At 36.2% G+C, this 19,970-nt stretch overlaps 1 protein-coding gene across 1 annotated transcript; it reads left to right on the plus strand.

The window, feature by feature from the left end:
• Positions 1-230: 230 nt before the first annotated feature.
• LOC110871768 (histidine kinase 3) lies at positions 231-12,579 on the plus strand. Its single transcript, XM_022120499.2, has 11 exons — positions 231-1,556; positions 3,965-4,231; positions 4,618-4,787; positions 4,888-5,100; positions 6,567-6,753; positions 6,848-6,899; positions 7,435-7,664; positions 8,168-8,266; positions 9,469-10,553; positions 10,960-11,292; positions 12,128-12,579. The coding sequence occupies exons 1-10, from the start codon at positions 1,083-1,085 to the stop codon at positions 11,201-11,203; spliced, it is 3,021 nt and encodes a 1,006-aa protein (XP_021976191.1). The 5' UTR covers positions 231-1,082; the 3' UTR covers positions 11,204-11,292; positions 12,128-12,579.
• Positions 12,580-19,970: the final 7,391 nt, after the last annotated feature.

Here is a 19,970-nt window from a genome sequence, read left to right on the forward strand (position 1 = left end):
ACAAGTTATTTTTTTAATAAAAAGGATATATTATTATTATTAGTTAATTAATTAAAAAATAATAATATTTTTAATTTAATAGTTTATTGGATAGATGATGGTATGGATAGAATAGATAAAGGGTGGTAGAGCACATTATTTTTACAACCATATTCTTCTCATCTTTGCTGCTTTTTACAGATGCTTTGCAACTCTACACATACAATTCTCTCTCTTTTTCTTCCATCATTTTATTTCTGCATTCATTGATTACTCTCTCTCTCTCTCTCTCTCTCTCTCTCTCAAGATCTCCACAGTCAAAACCCTCAAATAATTACTCATCTTTGTTAGTTTTTACCTCATAATTATACCAATCTTGCACCCCCCACTTCATTAATTAGGGTTAAACCCTATTTAATCGTCTGGGTTTTCTTTATTATACCATAAAGATTCTTCCTTTTTGTTGATAATTGATTCCCCCATCTGGGTTTAGTTCATTACTTGAATCTTGATTCTCACACACTCACTGTGTGTTTGTGTTCTTGTCAATTATACAAATCTAGCACACACAACCCCCCCCCCCCCCCCCCCCCACTTCATTAATTAGGGTTAAACCCTATTTAATCATCTGGGTTTTCTTTATTATACCATAAAGATTCTTCCTTTTTGTTGTTAACTGATTCCTCCATCTGGGTCTAGTTCATTACTTGAATCTTGATTCTCACACACTCACTGTGTGTTTGTGTTTGTGTTCTTGTCAATTATACAAATCTAGCATCCCCCCCCCCCCCCCCCACTTCATTAATTAGGGTTAAACCCTATTTAATCATCTGGGTTTTCTTTACTAAACCATAAAGATTCTTCCTTTTTGTTGTTAATTGTTTCCTCCATCTGGGTCTTGTTCATTAGCTGAATCTTGATTCTCACACTTACTGTATGTGTGTTCTTGTCAGTTTGTCAAATTTCAGGGTTTTTAACTTTAAGTTTAGAAGTTGTTGGATACTTGATTAGACAGTTTACAAGGTGACATATATACATATATACATATATACATACATACATATATATATATATATTTATATTTACAGTGTTTGGTTCTGTGGATGAGTTTTATTCATGTGATTGGATTTGGGTTAAAAGTGGGACACTTTCTTTTGATGCTATGTTACTCACTTCTAACAGTGATCTCATTAAACTCATTCATTAATGATTCATCATCACAAATGAAGGCAAATAAAAGCAGGAAGATTTGGAACAAGTTTGTTGAGATCTTTTCAAGAAACACTTGCAAGATCCACTATTATTACCAATATATTGGGTCAGATAAGTTCAGGAAAACATGGTGGAAGAGGCTGTTGATCTTGTGGATTGCACTTGGAACAGTTCTTTCTTTATGGATCTTTTGGTATTTGAGATCTCAAGCTTTGGAAAAAAGGAAAGAAATATTGGAAAATATGTGTGATGAAAGAGCTAGAATGCTTCAAGATCAGTTTAATGTTAGTATGAATCATGTTCAAGCTATGTCCATTTTGATCTCAACTTTTCACCATGGTAAAATACCTTCTGCAATTGATCAGGTACCACTCTATTTATTTTTTTATTTTTTTTTATTTTTTTTGAAAAAAAAAGTTTGATTCTTTTTTGGTTCTAGTGGTTAATTATGCTGTTAATCTTGTTGGGAAAATGAGAATTTGATTTATTTTTCTGAATTAGGGTTCATAATGGCCCATTCTATACACCACCCCCTCCTTCCTGATTACACCTCCCCTTGTGAGAGGAAAACTGTCGGTCCCACGCAGGCCCCACCTGTAAGTATGTGAGAGGAGGGGGTGAAAAAAGTAAATAGGGGGTGTAGAAAGTAGCACCCTTCATAATCTCATATATACTGTAATTAATAATCAGGTGCTCTGTTTTTTTTTTAATAAAAATGGAAACTTTTTGTTTCTAGCATAGTTATTAAAGGCGTTAGGCGCACTCAAGGCGCATAGGCCTCGCCTGGGGCCTAGGCGCAAGGCGCAAAAAAAAAGCGCGGGCCTGAGAAAAAAAAAGCGCACAACAAAAAAAAAACTAAAAATATTTTTATATAATAGAAAATTAATACTATTCTTCAAATAAAATAAACTAAAGCTATTATATAACAGTTAATATCGTCTATTTAGTACCAAAAGTTATAAAATGCTAGTTTATTAGTGTAGAAAAGTAGTTTCATTTGATAAAAGTAGAAATCTAGCTAGAATCTTGCAAGAATTTAGAGAATTTGGCCGAAAACTCTCAAGAATCTAGGAATCTCGCCGGAATCTGCGCATGAACCATCACCTGGAGAATCAAAGCGCAACTGCCTTGACTTAAGGCGCAATTGCCTCGCCTCGCTAGGAAATTGGGCCTAGGCGCAAAAGGCGATGGCTTTTAATAACTATGGTTTCTAGTGGTTAATTATGTTGTTAATCTTGTTGGGAAAATGAGAATTTGGTTTATTTTGCAGAATTAGGGTTCATAATCTCATATATAGTGTAATTAATAATCAGGTACTCTGTTTTTTTTTTTTAATAAAAATGGAAACTTTTTTGTTTCTAGTGGTTAATTATGTTGTTAATCTTGTTGGGAAAATGAGAATTTGGTTTATTTTGCTGAATTAGGGTTCATAATCTCATATATAGTGTAATTAATAATCAGCTACTCTGTTTTTTTTTAATAAAAATGGAACCTTTTTGTTTCTAGTGGTTAATTATGCTGTTAATCTTGCTGGGAAATATAAAATTTGGTTTATTTTGCTGAATTAGGGTTCATTATCTCATAATTTAGTGTAATTCAGAGTCAGGTACTCTGTTTTTTTTTTTTTTTTTTGTTTTTTTGTTTTTTTTTGTAAAGTTTGATTCTTTTTTGTTTCTAGTGGTTAATTATGTTGTTAATCTTGTTGGGAAAATGAGAATTTGGTTTATTTTGCTGAATTAGGGTTCATAATCTCATATATAGTGTAATTAATAATCAGGTACTCTTTTTTTTTAATAAAAATGGAAACTTTTTGTTTCTAGTGGTTAATTATGTTGTTAATCTTGTTGGGAAATTTAAAATTTGGTTTATTTTGCTGAAGTAGGGTTCATTATCTCAGAATTTAGTGTAATTCAGAGTCAGGTACTCTTTTTTTTAATAAAAATGGAAACTTTTTGTTTCTAGTGGTTAATTATGTTGTTAATCTTGTTGGGAAATATAAAATTTGGTTTATTTTGCTGAATTAGGGCTCATTATCTCATAATTTAGTGTAATTCAGAGTCAGGTACTCTGTTTTTTTTTTTTTTTTTTTTTTTTTTTTTTTTTTATAAAAATGGAAATTTTTTGTTTCTAGTGGTTAATTATGTTGTTAATCTTGTTGGGAAATATAAAATTTGGTTTATTTTGCTGAATTTGGGTTCATTATCTCATAATTTAGTGTAATTCAGAGTCAGGTACTCTGTTTTTTTTTTTATAAAAATGGAAAATTAGGAACTTTTTGTTCTAGTGGTTAATTGTGTTGTTAATTCAGTTGGGAGTTTTCGGTTACTTAATCTTGTGAATTCTTTTCTGTTGTCTTTGAAAAGGAAAATGAACAATTTTGTTGAATTAGCGTTTGGAATAGGACCGTTTTAGTGTAATTAAGCAATCGATTGGGTGCACTCTCTATCCCCCCCCCCCCCCCCTTTGACCTATAGAAATATAATATTTTTTTGGTTATAGTGTTTAAGTGTGTTGTTGACTTGTTGATCCATGGCAAATTTCGTTAAATTTTATGTAGTTATCCTTTTTTTTTTGAACGGCAAATTTGGATCACTGACGGACCACTGGAGTATCATCGTGCCACCAGCAGAACCAATTAGGAGTTTTAGTTAATCAGAACCAATTAGGAGTTTTAGTTAATCGGTTGAAATCTTTTCATGTCGTTGAAAAGGAAACCGAACAATTTCGCTTATTTTTTAAGGTTTGTAACTAGTCAAAATGTGTGGACTAACAGGACACATTTGCAAAGTACACGGAAAGAACGGCTTTCGAGAGACCACTAACAAGTGGGGTGGCGTATGCAGTAAGGGTACTTCATTCCGAAAGAGAACAATTCGAGAAACAACAAGGATGGACCATAAAGAAGATGACCCCGGTTAATAAAGACAAATATAACCCTGAAGACCTTGAACCGTCACCGATTCAACCCGAATATGCCCCCGTTATCTTCGCACAAGATACTGTTGCTCATGTGATTTCTCTTGATATGATGACGGGAAAGGTATAATTATTATTATTATTATTAGTATATATTAGTAAATGAACTTAAATGAATAGTGATTTTAATATTATAATAATATATAGTTTTTTTAATACTTTTACTATTTTAATACTATAATAATAGTTATTTTCTTTACTTTTTAACTTTAATCCTTTTTTTAATATCACGGGTTGGGATAAGCTTCGTGTCAACCGATATCGAACCAGTACTGGTATCGAAAAATACCAGTACGGTCCTGTTCGGTATCAGTACATGAAGGTAAAAACCAGCACTAATACAGAAAACGCCAAAAGTTGGTACCGAATTGATATTGTTATCTTAAAACTACAATTATTCAAGAATTTATAGTAAAATGACCCCTAAATAATTAGACTTAAATCAAACAGGAAGATCGTGAAAACGTGTTGCGTGCAAGGGAATTAGGAAAAGGGGTTCTTACGGCTCCTTTGGCGCTTATAAAGTCAAACCGTCTTGGAGTTATTTTGACTTTCGCGGTTTATAAACGAGATTTACCGTCTAATGCGACTCCGGAGGAAAGAATCGAAGCAACTGACGGGTAAATTCGTTAGACTAAATTTGAATTTAATGAGAAAAATGGCGATAATTTATGACTTATGAGCCCGAATGATTTATTGTTGACTTTTGGTCAAAATCAGGTACTTAGGTGGAGTGTTTGATATTGAATCGTTGGTGGAGAAGTTACTTCAACAACTTGCTAGCAAGCAAACCATTTATGTGAATGTTTATGATACGACTAATACATCGGAGCCTATTAGTATGTATGGTACGGATGCGTTGGACACTGGTTTGGAACATGTTAGTCCTCTTAACTTTGGTGACCCGTCAAGAAAGCATGAGATGCGTTGCAGGTGATTATTACCTTACCTCCACAACTCGTCTATTTACATGCTATGCAGTTACTATGCAGTTAACGTGGTCCAAAATCAAATATCGGTCAAGGGCGAATATTTGAGATATAGGTTAACGCGGTGGGATATCGGTAATTTTAATATCATGCAGAATTTATATATACACATATATAAAACGTAAAACGTATATAAAATATTAAATTGTCAATAGTAATATCAATAGTCAGAACTCAAAAGTGCCAATATTTGAAACATGATCTAATCGTAAGCCATTAAATCTTGGAAAAATTACAAGTTTTGTCCTTTATCTTTATACCAATTTTCAGGCGGTGTCCTTTTTAACGAATGTTGACAGGCGGTGTCCTTTACTAGGTATTTTGTTGCAAGTTTAGTCCTTTACACCCAACCCAGTTAAAAAACCTTGTTAATTGTTGACAGGCGGTGTCCTTTACTAATACCTAGTAAAGGACACCGTCTGTCAACATTCGTTGAAAAGGACACCGCCTGAAAAGTGGTATAAAGATAAAGGACAAAACTTGTAATTTTTCCTTAAATCTTCCTTCGAGTCCACATCAACCAAGGCATCCAAAATAACTTTCAGTATCGTCGGTCGTCGGTAATATCGGAACTGATATTCCGGAGCGATATTTGACACCGATGTTTTGTAGAGGGCCGATAACCGATATCCCACTGATGATGTTAACTGCATTGTTTGCATGTATATATGTATTGTATATGTATCCACAATTAAAGTTGGTTTGCTCATTCTTATGGATACTACGATAACGCATAACACATCATTTATTCCAATAAAGATGAATCCTTTTCCAAGATCTAATGGTCAACAATATGTGTCTTTCCATATTTTACGCTTTGGCAAGAATGTTATATTTTTCATGTTTTAGCCAGGGGTGTAAACGAGCCGGGCCGAGCCCGAGCTCGAGCTCGAGCTCGGCTCGGTTCGAGCCTACTTTTTTAAGCTCGAGCTCGGCTCGCGAGTAAAACCCAAAGCTCGAGCTCGGCTCGAACTATTTTGAGAACAACCTTAAACGAGCTAAAAGCTCGGCTCGAGCTCACTTCAACATCGCTTAAACGAGCCAAAGCTCGGCTCTAGCTCGGCTCATCAATGTTATCATCATTATTAATATATTATATATAAAAAATTTAAAATTTTGTATGGGCTCGTTTAGGCTCGCGAGCCTAAACAAGCTTTGTATTTCAGGCTCGAGCTCGGGCTCGATAACAAAACGAGCTCTATTTCAGGCTCGGTCTCGTTAAGGCTCGGCTCGTTCGAGCTTTTAACTGAGCCGATCACGAGTAGCTCTCGAGCCTCTAGGCTTGTTTACACCCCTAGTTTTAGCTATCACAAGTTTGAAACTTTACAGGGCTACTTTTTTCTACGTATGTGTATATATCTTTATATATATGAGGAACCGTGTAGCATACAATGTTTTTTGGTCTTACAGATTTACGCAAAAACAACCGTGGCAAATCTTGGCAATATCAACTTCTTTTGGTATTTTTGTGATCACTTTACTTGTTGGGCAAATCTTTCATGCAACTATAAATAGAATAGAAAAAGTTGAAGATGATTATCACGAGATGTCGGAGTTAAAGAAACGCGCCGAGGCTGCTGATGTGGCGAAATCTGAGGTATCATTCGGCCAATTTTGAACCTTACTTTAGTCTATGCTTTCATGATTAATAGCCAATCCTAAATCTTTTGTTACTTCTCAATTTTTTGTAGTTCCTCGCTACCGTTTCTCATGAAATTAGAACCCCAATGAATGGTGTTCTTGGTAAGTTAGTTATTTCACAATTTTTTGAATTTCAAGAATTGTCCTTTATCTTTATACCCATTTTCAGGCGCTGTCCTTTACGTTCAAAATTGACGAGTTTTGTCCTTTATGTTTTCATATCATACACGTTTTGTCCTTTAGGCCTAACTCAATTAGGTTTTTCAGTTAAATTTGGTCATATGCTTTGCACATGAGGGCATTTTTGTCAATTCAAAGGTAAATTCAACGGCAGATTTACAGCTCAAAGCTTCTGCAACCTTTGAATTGACAAAAATGCCCTCATGTGCAAAGCATATGACCAAATTTAACTGAAAAAACTAACTGGGTTAGGCCTAAAGGACAAAACGTGTATGATATGAAAACATAAAGGACAAAACTCGTCAATTTTAAACATAAAGGACAACGCCTGAAAATGGGTATAAAGATAAAGGACAATCCTTGAAATTCACTCCAATTTTTTAATTATGTAAATCTTCGAGTTTTTTTTTTTTAATTAGCAAAATTTCTTGGTTTTTTTTTTTTTTTAATCATTAAGGGATGCTGGATATGCTTATGGACACTGTTCTTGATGTAACGCAACAAGATTACGTTAGAACAGCTCAAGCTAGTGGAAAAGCTCTTGTTTCATTAATAAACGCTGTTCTTGATCAAGCTAAAATCGAATCTGGAAAACTTGAGCTCGAGGCTGTGCAATTTGATCTTCGGGAAATTTTTGACGATGTTTTGTCGTTATTTTCTGGAAAATCTCAAGAAAAAGGAATTGAGGTAAGAAAAAGTTTGTTTTATTTTGTAACGTAGGGGTGCAAACGAGCCGAGCCGAGCCCGAGCTCGACCAGGCTCGAGCTCGTTTACATATGAAAGCTCGAGCTCGAGCTCGGCTCGGGCTCGACTCGTCTAGTATTTATTAATTAATTTATATTAATCATAATTATTATTATACATATAATTTGGTTATTTTTTTATATTTATATAAATGGTAATTATTATTATATAAATATATGTTTAATATATTAATAAAAAACATATAAACAAAAAGCTCGATTAGGCTCGCGAGCCAGCTCGAGCTCGAGCTCGGGCTCGGGCTCGTTTACTAAACGAGCTTGTTTTTAGGCTCGGGCTCGTTTAAGCTCGGCTCGTTCGAGCTTTTTTTCGAGCCGAGCTCGAGTAGCTCGCGAGTAGCTCGGCTCGTTTGCACCCCTATTTGTAAGTGAGTTGTAACTAATTGATGTTTGACTTATTCTTCTTTTACTATGTTGGTATAATTGCAGTTGGCGGTTTACATATCTGCCAAGGTTCCGGAAACGTTAATCGGTGATCCAGGGCGATTTCGTCAAATTATTACAAATCTCATGGGCAACTCGATTAAGGTAGGATATGCTTTTTTTTTTGTTTTCTCCGAATGTAAAGTTAGAGAAATGGACAGGCTGGATAATGGGTCAAAATGGGTTGGGTTGACCCGCCTAACAGTTTTTCTTAAGTAATCAGTATATGAATATAATCACATAACTTATAATTAAAATTTAAATTAATGATCAATTTTTTTTAGTAAAGTAATTTATAAATTTAGGAGGTTATAATAGGGCTGTAAACGAACCGAACGAACACGAACAAGGCCTTGTTCGTGTTTGTTCGTTAAGGAAATAAATGTGTTCACGAACGGTTCATGAACACTTACTGAACGAGATTTTATGTTCGTGTTCGTTCATTAAGGAAATGAGCGTGTTTGCGAACGGTTCATGAACACAAATGAACACAAATAAATTTGGCGAGCGCGACGAAGGATAAAGATAGATCGCCAAGAGAGTAGCACTCGAACTTGAATCCCTTATTGTGGAACGGAGGTCGATTGTATTCGTGGATGTAAATAATGAGAAATGAAAGGGAAATGATGCATAAACAAGATGAAAGTGGGTTTCCTAGTTTAACTGTTAGGGAAATAAAATAAATAAAAGTTTAATAATATAAAAAGTACAAATAAAATATAAGAAAGTACAAAGATCTTCAATTAAAACACAAACATACGAACATAAACGAACGCAAATCAACGAATGTTCACGAACACGTTCACGAACTCCTTACCGAACGTTCACGAACACAATCGAACGAACGAGACATCTGTTCATGTTCGTTCATTTAACTAATCGAACGAAATTTCTTGTTCATGTTTGTTCGTTTATTAAACGAACGAACTTCCCGCCGAACGGTTCACTAACTGTTCGCTGAACGTTCGGTTCGTTTACAGCCCTAGTTATAACTTATAAACACTTGATTGTGCCACCCGCGACTTTGAACGTGTTTGAACTTCTTTAAGCTATATATATTTTCGGATGGTGTATACGTGTAAAAAATCCGCTGTGAATGATTTTGGTACAACGTGAAACGGGTTGGGTTGACCCAAAACACTTTCGGTGCAATATATTGGAAGACATAATTAATAAATTTATATTATTACATTACAATATTTACAATATTAATCTAGTGCATAAACTGATCTATGATGTATACATTTAAAATCCATGATTTTTAACCTGTTGACTTACATTGTTGTTTTAACTTTTAATGGCTATAGTTCACCGAGAAAGGGCACATCTTTGTTACGGTGCACCTTCTTGAAGAAGTTATGGAGTCAATCGATGTAGAAACCGAACCATCTTCAAAAGACACGTTAAGTGGACTGCCCGTGGCCGATAGAAACCGAAGCTGGGCGGGATTCAGACGCGCCAGTAAAACCGAGGGTCCATCTGATTCCGTAACGTTAATCATATCGGTTGAAGATACAGGTGGTGGGATCCCGCTAGACGCACAACCTAGAATCTTTACACCGTTTATGCAAGTGGGACCCTCGATTTACCGTATGCATGGAGGAACCGGTATCGGGTTAAGCATTAGCAAATGTTTGGTCAACTTAATGAACGGTGAGATCGGGTTCGATAGCATCCCGCAAATCGGGTCGACTTTCACTTTCACAGCTGAGTTTTCTAACCCGAATGAGCAACAAATCAATGGTCAGTCACAGTCAAAGTCAAAGTCAGAGTTTTGTAACATGCAAGCGGTCGTTGTTGACCCGAGACCCGTACGAGCTGAGGTTTCAAAATATCACATCCAACGGCTAGGAATGCACGTGGAAATCGTCTCAAGTTTGACGAACGTGTTATCGATGTTGACCAACGGAAGTCAAACCATCCGCGTGGTGTTGATCGAGGAGGAAGTTTGGAATCAAGATTTAAGTAATTCGGCGGTGTTCACGTATAAGTTAAAAAATTTAGATCACAAGATTCCTCCAAAGTTGTTTCTTTTAACGAATTCGATTGGTGGATCCCGCCAAAAGAACGGCATATCTTCGCCAACTGTCATCACTAAACCGTTAAGGGTAAGCATGTTGGCGGCTTCGTTACAACGCGCAATGGGCGGTAACAAAAGCAATGATAGAAACGGAGAGATACCGAAATTATCCTTATCGAAATTGTTAGCGGGGAGGAAAATATTAGTGGTCGATGATAATAATGTAAATCTTCGGGTAGCTGCGGGTGCGCTAAAGAAATACGGGGCGGAAGTGGTGTGTGCAGAAAACGGGCGAAAAGCTATTTCGTTACTAACACCGCCTCACTTGTTTGATGCTTGCTTTATGGATATCCAAATGCCGGAAATGGACGGGTAAGAACAACATAATATTCACTTTTCATTGTTAAATTTAGAGTAAATTACGTTTTTGGCCCCTATGGTTATATCACTTTTACTATATTAGCCCAAAATAAAAAATTTTAACATATCTGCCCCATGGTTTCTATAACTAACCATTTTGGCCCTTAAGTCTAGAGATCATGGGGGCCAAAATGGTTAGTTATAGAAACCATGGGGGCTAAAATGGTTAGACTTAGGGGCCAAAATGGTTAGTTATAGAGACCATGGGGGCAAATATGTTAAAAATTCTTATTTTGGGCTAATATAGTAAAAGTGATATAACCACAGGGGCCAAAAACGTAATTTACTCTTAAATTTATATGCTATACTCATATACATATATTTAACTAAAAAACATTTTTTCCTCTTTTAATTTCAGGTTTGAAGCAACAAGAACGATCCGTAAGATTGAAAACGATGTCAATAACGATATCCAAAATGGGAGTTTACCATTGCAAGATTATGCGAATATTTCAAATTGGCATGTACCGATTTTGGCCATGACCGCCGATGTCATCCAAGCTACACATGAACAATGTATTAGATCCGGAATGGATGGTTATGTATCTAAACCATTTGAAGCTAATCAACTTTATCAAGAAGTTTCTCGGTTTTTCCTATAGGTCAACTCAACCCCCTCGGCCCCACAAAAATTAACCAAATTGTGCGTGTTTTTAGACGTTTTGGAAACGGGGCCGTAACCTTCACAAGGGTAAGTTATATTGTTATTGTTAGTACTACTACTATTATTATTGTTAGAGTTAATTACGTTTTTCGTCCCTGTGGTTTGTTAAAAATAAGCATTACAGTCCATTAGTGTTTTGGCAATTTTTAAACTAATGGACCGTAATAGTTATTTTCAACAAACCACAGGGACGAAAAACGAAATTAACTCATTTGTTTATTTATTTTTTATGAATGAGGGGTATTTTAGTCTTTCACCAAAAAACTTAACGGTAAATTGAATGGGGTTAACGAAGGTGAATTGTAATTGTTACAAAAGTGAAAGTACCGGTACTGTTTTGGCAATTTTTAAACTAATAATGGATTGTAATAGTTATTTTCAACAAACCACATGGACAAAATACGTAATTAACTCTTATTATTATAATCTAAAGAGTAAATTACGATTTTGGCCTCTGTGGTTATATCACTGTTACCCTTTTAGCCAAAAAAAAAGAATTTTTTAACATCTGAGCCCTCAACGTCTTTTTTTCTAACCTTAGGGGCCAAAAAGGTTGGAAAAAAAGATGTTGGGGGCTCAGATGTTAAAAAATTCTTTTTTGGGCTAAAAGGGTAAAAGTGATATAACCACAGGGGCCAAAATCGTAATTTACTCTAATCTAAATTTCACCTTGTTATATTACTATTTTAGTTTGTCCCCAAAAACATTTGGACTTTAAAAGGTGGATGGTTATAATTTCAAATTTTCGTATATTACCCTCATCGATAAATCTCGTGAGTTTCCAAGTCAATTAGATCTTTCGGTTACAATTTTCGATCATCGGAGTCATCTTGGCTAATCTTTAACGAACGTTTTATTTCAGGAAACTAGTTATGGTGACGATACAATGTACATACAAAGGTCATTTGTTGGTGGAGATATGTTCATTTTGTAGAGCGAGCTTAGATACAGAAACCGATTCATTTGCCATCATGTAGTTTTGATCTATATTTCCAAGCTGTCGGAAAATGGAACGTGTTTGGACGTTGACTTTTTTGGTCAACTCTTGGACTTTCATTTTCTTCAGGTTCTGCTGTTTAGTTGATGCAACCCCACAAGGGGGCGAAAGAACGTGTTGTGGTATATATAGTTTGTAACTCGAAAAATAAATATGGTTAAATGTACGTAGTAATAGTAATAGTAATAGTAATATGTATACGTATGAAGTACGATTTTCAGGAAGGTTGTTTTAGATACCAGAATTTGATAGACTTTGGTAAATTTGTGTGTATATAATGAGTTCACTTTTGAGTTTTAAATGTTTGGTTGTGAATATGTAATTTATGCCAAATGTCCATGGGAACAATGTATAGTGTTCTTTTTTTTAATGTCAGGATTTTGTTGAGACTTGATAGCGACATAGCACTCGTGGCAACGTTTTCGGGTTGGTTAGGTTTTTTAACGGGTTAAAGTGTATGGGCTGAAACGGGCCGGTGTTACGGAATAAGTCAATAGTAATAGTTGAGGGTAATAATTGTAACATTAGTTAGCTGAGGGACTGATTTGTAATATGTGTAAGAATGTTAGTTGTGACAGTTATAAGCATAACAACCCCAAGCTATTGGGCTAAGCTTGATTTGGGTTTTCTTCCTCTCTCTTGTGTGATTCTCTCATTCCAAGCTAACAATTGGTATCAGAGCCAACCGATTCTCATCGGAGCTCAGTGATTCCGGCTACCACCAGTTTTCCGATCATCCTCTTCAGCGAGTTTCCTTCCAATTCCGTCATCAGTTTGTCAATTCGTTCAAATTCCCACTCATTTCCACTGATTCTTGGAGTGATCAATTGTTGATCATTCTATTCCATATCATCAATCAGTTGCCTGATTCTTGATTCCTGTTTTCTCATTTTCTTCCTTCATTTCTGCAATTTTCATTCATTCTTGTTGATTCATTCAGATGGCTACTCGAAACCAGGAAGTTGAACGTCTTGCAAAAGACATCAACCGAATAGATGCTTTTACAACACAAAATCAAGGAACACTAATGGGCCTGAAAGCAGCTTTTGATCAGATGCTGGCAACATTCTCAAAATTGGAACAACAAGGCACTTTGATTCCAAGAAATGAGGGTGATAGAATCAGTAACAATCGTTTAACAAAGGTTGAGTTCCCAAAATTTAATGGTGATAACGTAGAAGGATGGTTATATAAGTGTGAACACTTCTTCTCAATTGATGAAACCCCTGAAAGATACAAGGTTAGATATGTTGCGGTTCACTTAGAGGGAAGAGCCTTGCAATGGCATCAAGGGTTCATGAAGTCTTCTGGGAAACAGATTTGTGATGTCACTTAGGATGAATACACAAGGCATGCGGCTACTAGATTTGCTGCAACTTTAATAGAAGATGCTACGGGGGCTCTAAAAGCACTGACTCAAACCGATGAGTTGGAAGATTATTGTAATGAGTTTGATCTGCTATTGAATAAAGTGACCTTACCTGATGAATATACAATTTGCTTATTCAATGAGGGTTTGAAACCCGAAATCAAATGCCATGTTAAGATGTTTAAACCAAAGAGTTTAAGAGAAACTTATTCTTTGGCAAGATTACAGAAACAAACAAACAAAACATTGGGTTGGAATAGTGTGGCTAGTAACAGTTCAAGTGGTTACAAACAGCACATTACCAAGACCAACAATCTAAGCAGTATTGCTAAACAACCTGTATTAGCAACACCTGTTAGTTCTATGCCTTCCAATGCTTTGGTTCCTAAAAAAAGTCACTAACAAATACATGGATGATAAAAGGGCAAAAGGGGAATGTTTCTTCTGTAATGAAAAGTATGTCCCTGGGCATAGTAGGGTTTGTAAAGGAAAGAAACAGTTAATTCTGGTTGAGATTGAAGAATATGTTGAAGATCAAGAAATAGAAGGGTTGGTGATTGATGTGGCTGATATTTTGAATGCCATAATGGGCATTCCATCCTTTTCAACAATGCAAGTAATTGGTACTATTGGTACTAAATACTTGTATATTTTATTAGATAGTGGATCAACCCACAATTTCATGAGCAAGGCATTGGCTCAGAAGTTAAAATGCCCTGTAAAACAAGTGCAGAATGTACAAGTAACAGTGGCTGATGGGAAGAAGGTGGAGTGTATGAATGTTTGTAAGGACTTCCAGTGGGTTATGCAAGGTAACTGGTTCACTGCAGACATGCTAGTCATTGATTTGAATAACTATGATTTCGTATTGGGTATTCAATGGTTGGAGATTTTGAATGACATCATTTGGAATTTTAAGAATTTGACTATGAAATTTAATATTGCTGGTCAAGATTTTGAGTTAAAGGGCACTAAGAAAAAAGGTGTAAGTTTGTGTTCCATGGAAAAAATAACTAGTATGATTCAAACTCAAGATCAATTGTCTCAAGCTCAGTTGTTTACCATGCAAAACTCAGAAACTAAGCAGTGTATGTGATGTGGAAAAAGTAGTTCAACTAATTAAACTAAAATTACCCTAAATTAAGACTCAAGTAATAAAAATCTAGACTCTTTAACTTGACTAAACTACTCACCGGCAAGTGTACCGGTCGACTCTAGCACAAAAAAGTAAGTCCGGATGTCGAACCCACAAGGACTCTAATGTATTACGTTAACGACTAAACTTAGACTAGACACTGACACGACTAAACGAATAATGTGTTTGGGGGGGGGGGGAGGTTTACTAAAATTCTAAAATTATGATTAAATTGAAATTAAACTAAGACACGAAAGAATCTAGGGTTTTAATTCAGATACGATTAAGGACTACCTAGACTTGAATCCAGTTTAACTACGGATGGACTTCTAACGGTTTTATTGATGTATGGAGCCGGGATCGTAAAATACTAAACCTTAAGGTATTTCAATGCTAAGACTTCCCGACCCTTCTCAGGAAGAAACCTAGGAAACCCTACAAGGCTGTTCTGATTACCGACTGTTAGATTTCCTCTCAGTCCTCTAACGACTCTAAAAGTGCCCTAATACGACTATCTACCTCTCAGCGCGATAATCTAAGGCAATTCTAGGTTCTGACTTGGTTTACTAGACACAAATGCAATTAGAGAACTAACTTCGACTTCTCTCAAAATCTAATTTAGCTATATACTGCACCGCAACTCAATAACTAACTCGAGCCTCTCAGCGACAAGTTAAACAGAATATTTACTTCTAATTATATTTTAATTACTGTTTCTAAGGCTATCGGCCGATTTACCCAAAGATCACCCGAACCCGCAAGGATGCAAATAATCAACACAGATCTATTATGTGAAAGACATCCACCAAAATCTATGTGAAACAATAGACAATCCACAATCAAACGTAAATACGCACACGCACCAAATCAGAAAATCTAAAACACTTTACTTTCAAAGTCAATCCATAGTCAATTCAATAAAAACCGTTAAAAGGTCCAAACATAAATTAAACCTTCATCAAATCTAGGTAGTATCTAAAGTCTAGCCAAGAAACATGATGTTCAAAACAAACAAAACAAGTTTAAAACAAGAATTCATCGTAAAGTATCGAAAACGCGAAAATAAGGAACACCAGGAGATAAAACCCGAAAGATCTTCACTCTCACGATCCAAGCTTCAACCAGATGATTCCCGTTCGGCAAAATACTCCAGAGTGCTCAAAATCACCTCCGAAATTCGTCATAGGGTTTCTTGATTCGTATTCAGAGTTGTGTTCAGTTTCTTTTCCAACAATTCAACAAAACCCTAATTTTCCCGGAACTAAGACCCATCGCGTGACGCCTAGGGGGGGTCGCGTCACGCGGCGCCTCCCATATATATTTTTTTATTTTTTTATTCTTATCAGCTTCCGACTCTTCCCGACGCGCGTACGAATCCCGATTTTCTTCCAAACTGCTCGGTTTTGCTCTTTTTTCAACACTTTAAGCTACGGGACCTGAAATCAAAGCTTAACGTCAGCAGTATCGCAGTTCTAACCTAAACTAGACTCTAAACGACTGAAAATTGACCGAAATATACACTATAAACATATGTACTTTGCAGTACATTAGTATGTATCAGCCAGTCATTAGGAATACTGAAGAAAAGGCTAAACTAGACACCTTGTTACAAGAATATGAAGACATTTTTGAGGTACCACAGGGTTTACCTCCTTCAAGGCCCTTTGATCACAAAATTGTATTGAAAGATAATGCAGGGAACTTGAACCTAAAACCCTATAGATATCCTGCTGCCAAGAAGGATATTATTGAACAGATGACACAGGAATTGTTGGACTTAGGAGTTATAAGACACAACAGTAGTTCTTTTGCTGCACCAGTAGTGCTGGTAAAAAAGAAGGATGGGTCATGGAGGATGTGTGTAGACTACAGAAGGTTAAATGAAGCAATTGTTAAAGATGTATTCCCCATTCCTCTAATTGAAGAACTGTTGGATGAGTTACAGGGTGCTAGCATATTTTCTAAACTGGATCTGAGATCAGGGTATCATCAGGTGAGGATGTATGAGCCTGACATCTATAAAACTGCATTCAAAACTCATCAAGGCAATTTTGAATTTCTGGTATTACCCTTTGGCCTTACTAATGCACCAGCTACATTTCAATCATTAATGAATGCCACATTCAAAGATGTGCTCAGGAAGTGTGCATTAGTCTTTTTTGATGATATTTTAGTATACAGTGGTACATGGCAACAACATTTGTTGGACTTGAAGTCTGTGTTGCAGCTGATGAGAATCAACTCTCTCAAGGCCAAAAAGTCAAAATGTTCTTTTGGTGGGGGTAAAGTTGAATATTTAGGCCATATCATTACTAAAGAGGGTGTATCCACTTATCCTAACAAGTTGAAAGCAGTGCAAGAATGGCCTATTCCAACCACTGTCAAACAGTTAAGGGGCTTTCTAGGGTTAGCAGGCTACTATAGAAGATTCATTAAGAGTTTTGGATCCTTAGCCAAACCTCTTACTGAATTACTAAAAAAGATGGCTTTATGTGGAACAATGAGGCTCAGTTGGCCTTTGATCAACTCAAAGAGGCCCTCAGTACTCCACCGGTGCTGAAACTTCCTGATTTTTCAAAAAAAAATCATTTTAGAAACTGATGCGTCTGCAAAAGGGATGGGGGCAGTGTTAATGCAAGAAGGACACCCCTTGCATTTGTCAGTAAGGCACTAGCTCCTAAACAACAGTGTTTATCAGTGTATGAAAAAGAGTTATCGGCTATTATCATGGCAGTCAAACAATGGCATCATTACTTGATAACAAAACCTTTTGTAATCAAGACTGATCACCAAAGTTTGAAGTATCTTTTAGAACAAAAGATAGTCACTCCTTTACAACAAAAATGGTTGTCAAAGTTATTGGGTTATGACTATGAGATCTGTTACAAACAAGGGGTTGAGAATGTGGCAGCAGATGCCTTATCAAGGGTGCAAGGAATGGCTCTATTTCAGATCAGTTTAAGCTCTATTGATCATTTCCTATGGCAGAAGATTCAATTTGCTTGGAAAAACAATGATGATACCAAGGCCCTTATTAACAAGTTGGAACAAGGAGAAACTGTTACAAACAAAAGTTGGGATGGTCAATGTTTAAGAAGGAAGGATAAGCTATTAATTCCTAATGAATCTTATCTTAAAAATGACATTTTGACCCTTTTCCATGCATCACCCCTTGTTTGACACTCAGGTTTGACCCCTACACTCAACAAAATTAAAGATTTTTTCTATCGGAAAGGATGTGCCAAAGATGTGTATAAATTTGTCAAATAGTGCACAGTTTGTCAAAGAGCTAAGTATGAAACAACTGCTACACCTGGGTTATTACAACCACTGCCAGTTCCAAAATCCATCTTCAGAGACATTTCAATGGATTTTGTTTCTGGATTACCTAAGGTTCAGGGCAAGGATACAATTCTAGTGCTGGTGGATAGGCTAACTAGATATGGCCATTTCTTGTTGCTAAGTCATCCTTATTCAGCTGCTACTGTAGCCACTGTTGTAATGGATAATGTCTTCAAAATCCATAGTTGTCCTGCTACTATAGTATCAGACAGAGATCCTGTGTTCCTAAGTGCATTTTGGAAGTGCATTTTGGAAAGAGTTTATGAAGTTACAGAGGATTGAATTAGCCATGTCATCATCTTATCACCCACAGTCTGATGGACAGACAGAGGTTCTAAACAGATGTTTGGAATCCTACTTGAGGGCTATGAGCATGGATGCTCCCCTAACTTGGGTGAAATGGATTCCTGTAGCCCAATGGTGGTATAACACTACTTGGCATTCAACTATAAAGATGACTCCTTATGAAGCCTTATTTGGAGTAAAACCTAATATTCATATTCCTTATATTCCTGGTGAAACCACTGTTGCAGCAGTTGAAGATTATCACAAGGATAGAGAGGGAATGATTGTTAAGTTGAAAGCGAATCTTGAAAGGGCTAGAAATAGAATGAAGCAATTAAGTGATGCACATAGGATTGATAGAGTATTTGAGCCTGGGGATTGGGTGTAGGTCAAATTACATCCCTTTGCACAACAATCCTTAAAGAATCACCACAACAGGAAATTATCACCTAGATACTTTGGTCCATTCCTAGTGCTACAACGAATTGGCAAGGTTGCCTACAAGTTGGATTTACCTGAATATGCTCAAATCCATCACACTTTCCATGTCTCCTTGTTGAAGAAAGCACATGGTTCCACTGTAGTGACTGGACCAGTTCCTCAAGGTTCGCAATTTGTACTCCAACCGAGAGCCATATTAGACAAACAATTGGTAAAGAGGGGCTCCAAAGCTGCCATGAAGGTGTTGGTTCATTGGGATGGTCTTCCTGTTTCAGAAGCCTCTTGGGAGTTCTTAGAAGATTTTCAACTCCGGTTCCCCAATTTCAATTTTTGAGGACAAAAATGTTTTAAAAGGCGGGGGGGGGGGGGGGGGGGGGGTTATTGTTACGGAATAAGTCAATAGTAATAGTTGAGGGTAATAATTGTAACATTAGTTAGCTGAGGGACTAGTTTGTAATATGTGTAAGAATGTTAGTTGTGACAGTTATAAGCATAACAACCCCAAGCTATTGGGCTAAGCTTGATTTGGGTTTTCTTCCTCTCTCTCTCTTGTGTGATTCTCTCATTCCAAGCTAACAGCCGGGTTGGAATTTTATAGAACTATTAAAGTTGTTACAAGAACACTTTCTTGAATCCATTTTTGCATCTTGGCCCATAGAGGTGGCAATTTTCGACACAAAGATGAAAATAGTTGGGTTTTGGATTGCCATATTTAACTAGTTTAAAAACGTATGTATTCAAGTTGATCAATTTAATTAAATGGGTCATGTTCAGGTTGATCTGTTTAACCTTTTATTTACAATTCATTAATCAGGTTAACACGTTTACAACTTGATTATTATCCGCCAACCTTTCTGAAATGTATCATGTTCGAATTACACGATTTATGTGAGTGCAGTGTAGGGTTAGATGTTTAACATGAATAAAAATATGGGTCATGTTCAGGTTGAACAACTCAACCGGTTAACCTTAACTTGACACAATTACACACCTTCATTAGACGCTACGCTGTACAGATATTTGTCGTATTCTAGGTCTAGAATTGGCTAGCATATGGCATTCGTTTATAAAATATCGGTCAAACGGTTTAAAAAAGCATCAAAATTGTTTTTTAATACATACATTATCCCAAATTG

Source organism: Helianthus annuus, chromosome 8 (genome assembly GCF_002127325.2).
Source record: "Helianthus annuus cultivar XRQ/B chromosome 8, HanXRQr2.0-SUNRISE, whole genome shotgun sequence".
In the NCBI taxonomy this organism is placed as follows: Eukaryota; Viridiplantae; Streptophyta; class Magnoliopsida; order Asterales; family Asteraceae; genus Helianthus; species Helianthus annuus.

Bases quoted from the DNA above. Each gene is read 5' to 3' on its own strand.
- LOC110871768 (XM_022120499.2), top strand. From the start codon at position 1,083: ATGAGTTTTATTCATGTGATTGGATTTGGGTTAAAAGTGGGACACTTT. The intron at 4,788-4,887 runs GTAAATTCGTTA...GGTCAAAATCAG, and splicing joins AGAATCGAAGCAACTGACGG to GTACTTAGGTGGAGTGTTTG. The intron at 7,665-8,167 runs GTAAGAAAAAGT...GTATAATTGCAG, and splicing joins CTCAAGAAAAAGGAATTGAG to TTGGCGGTTTACATATCTGC.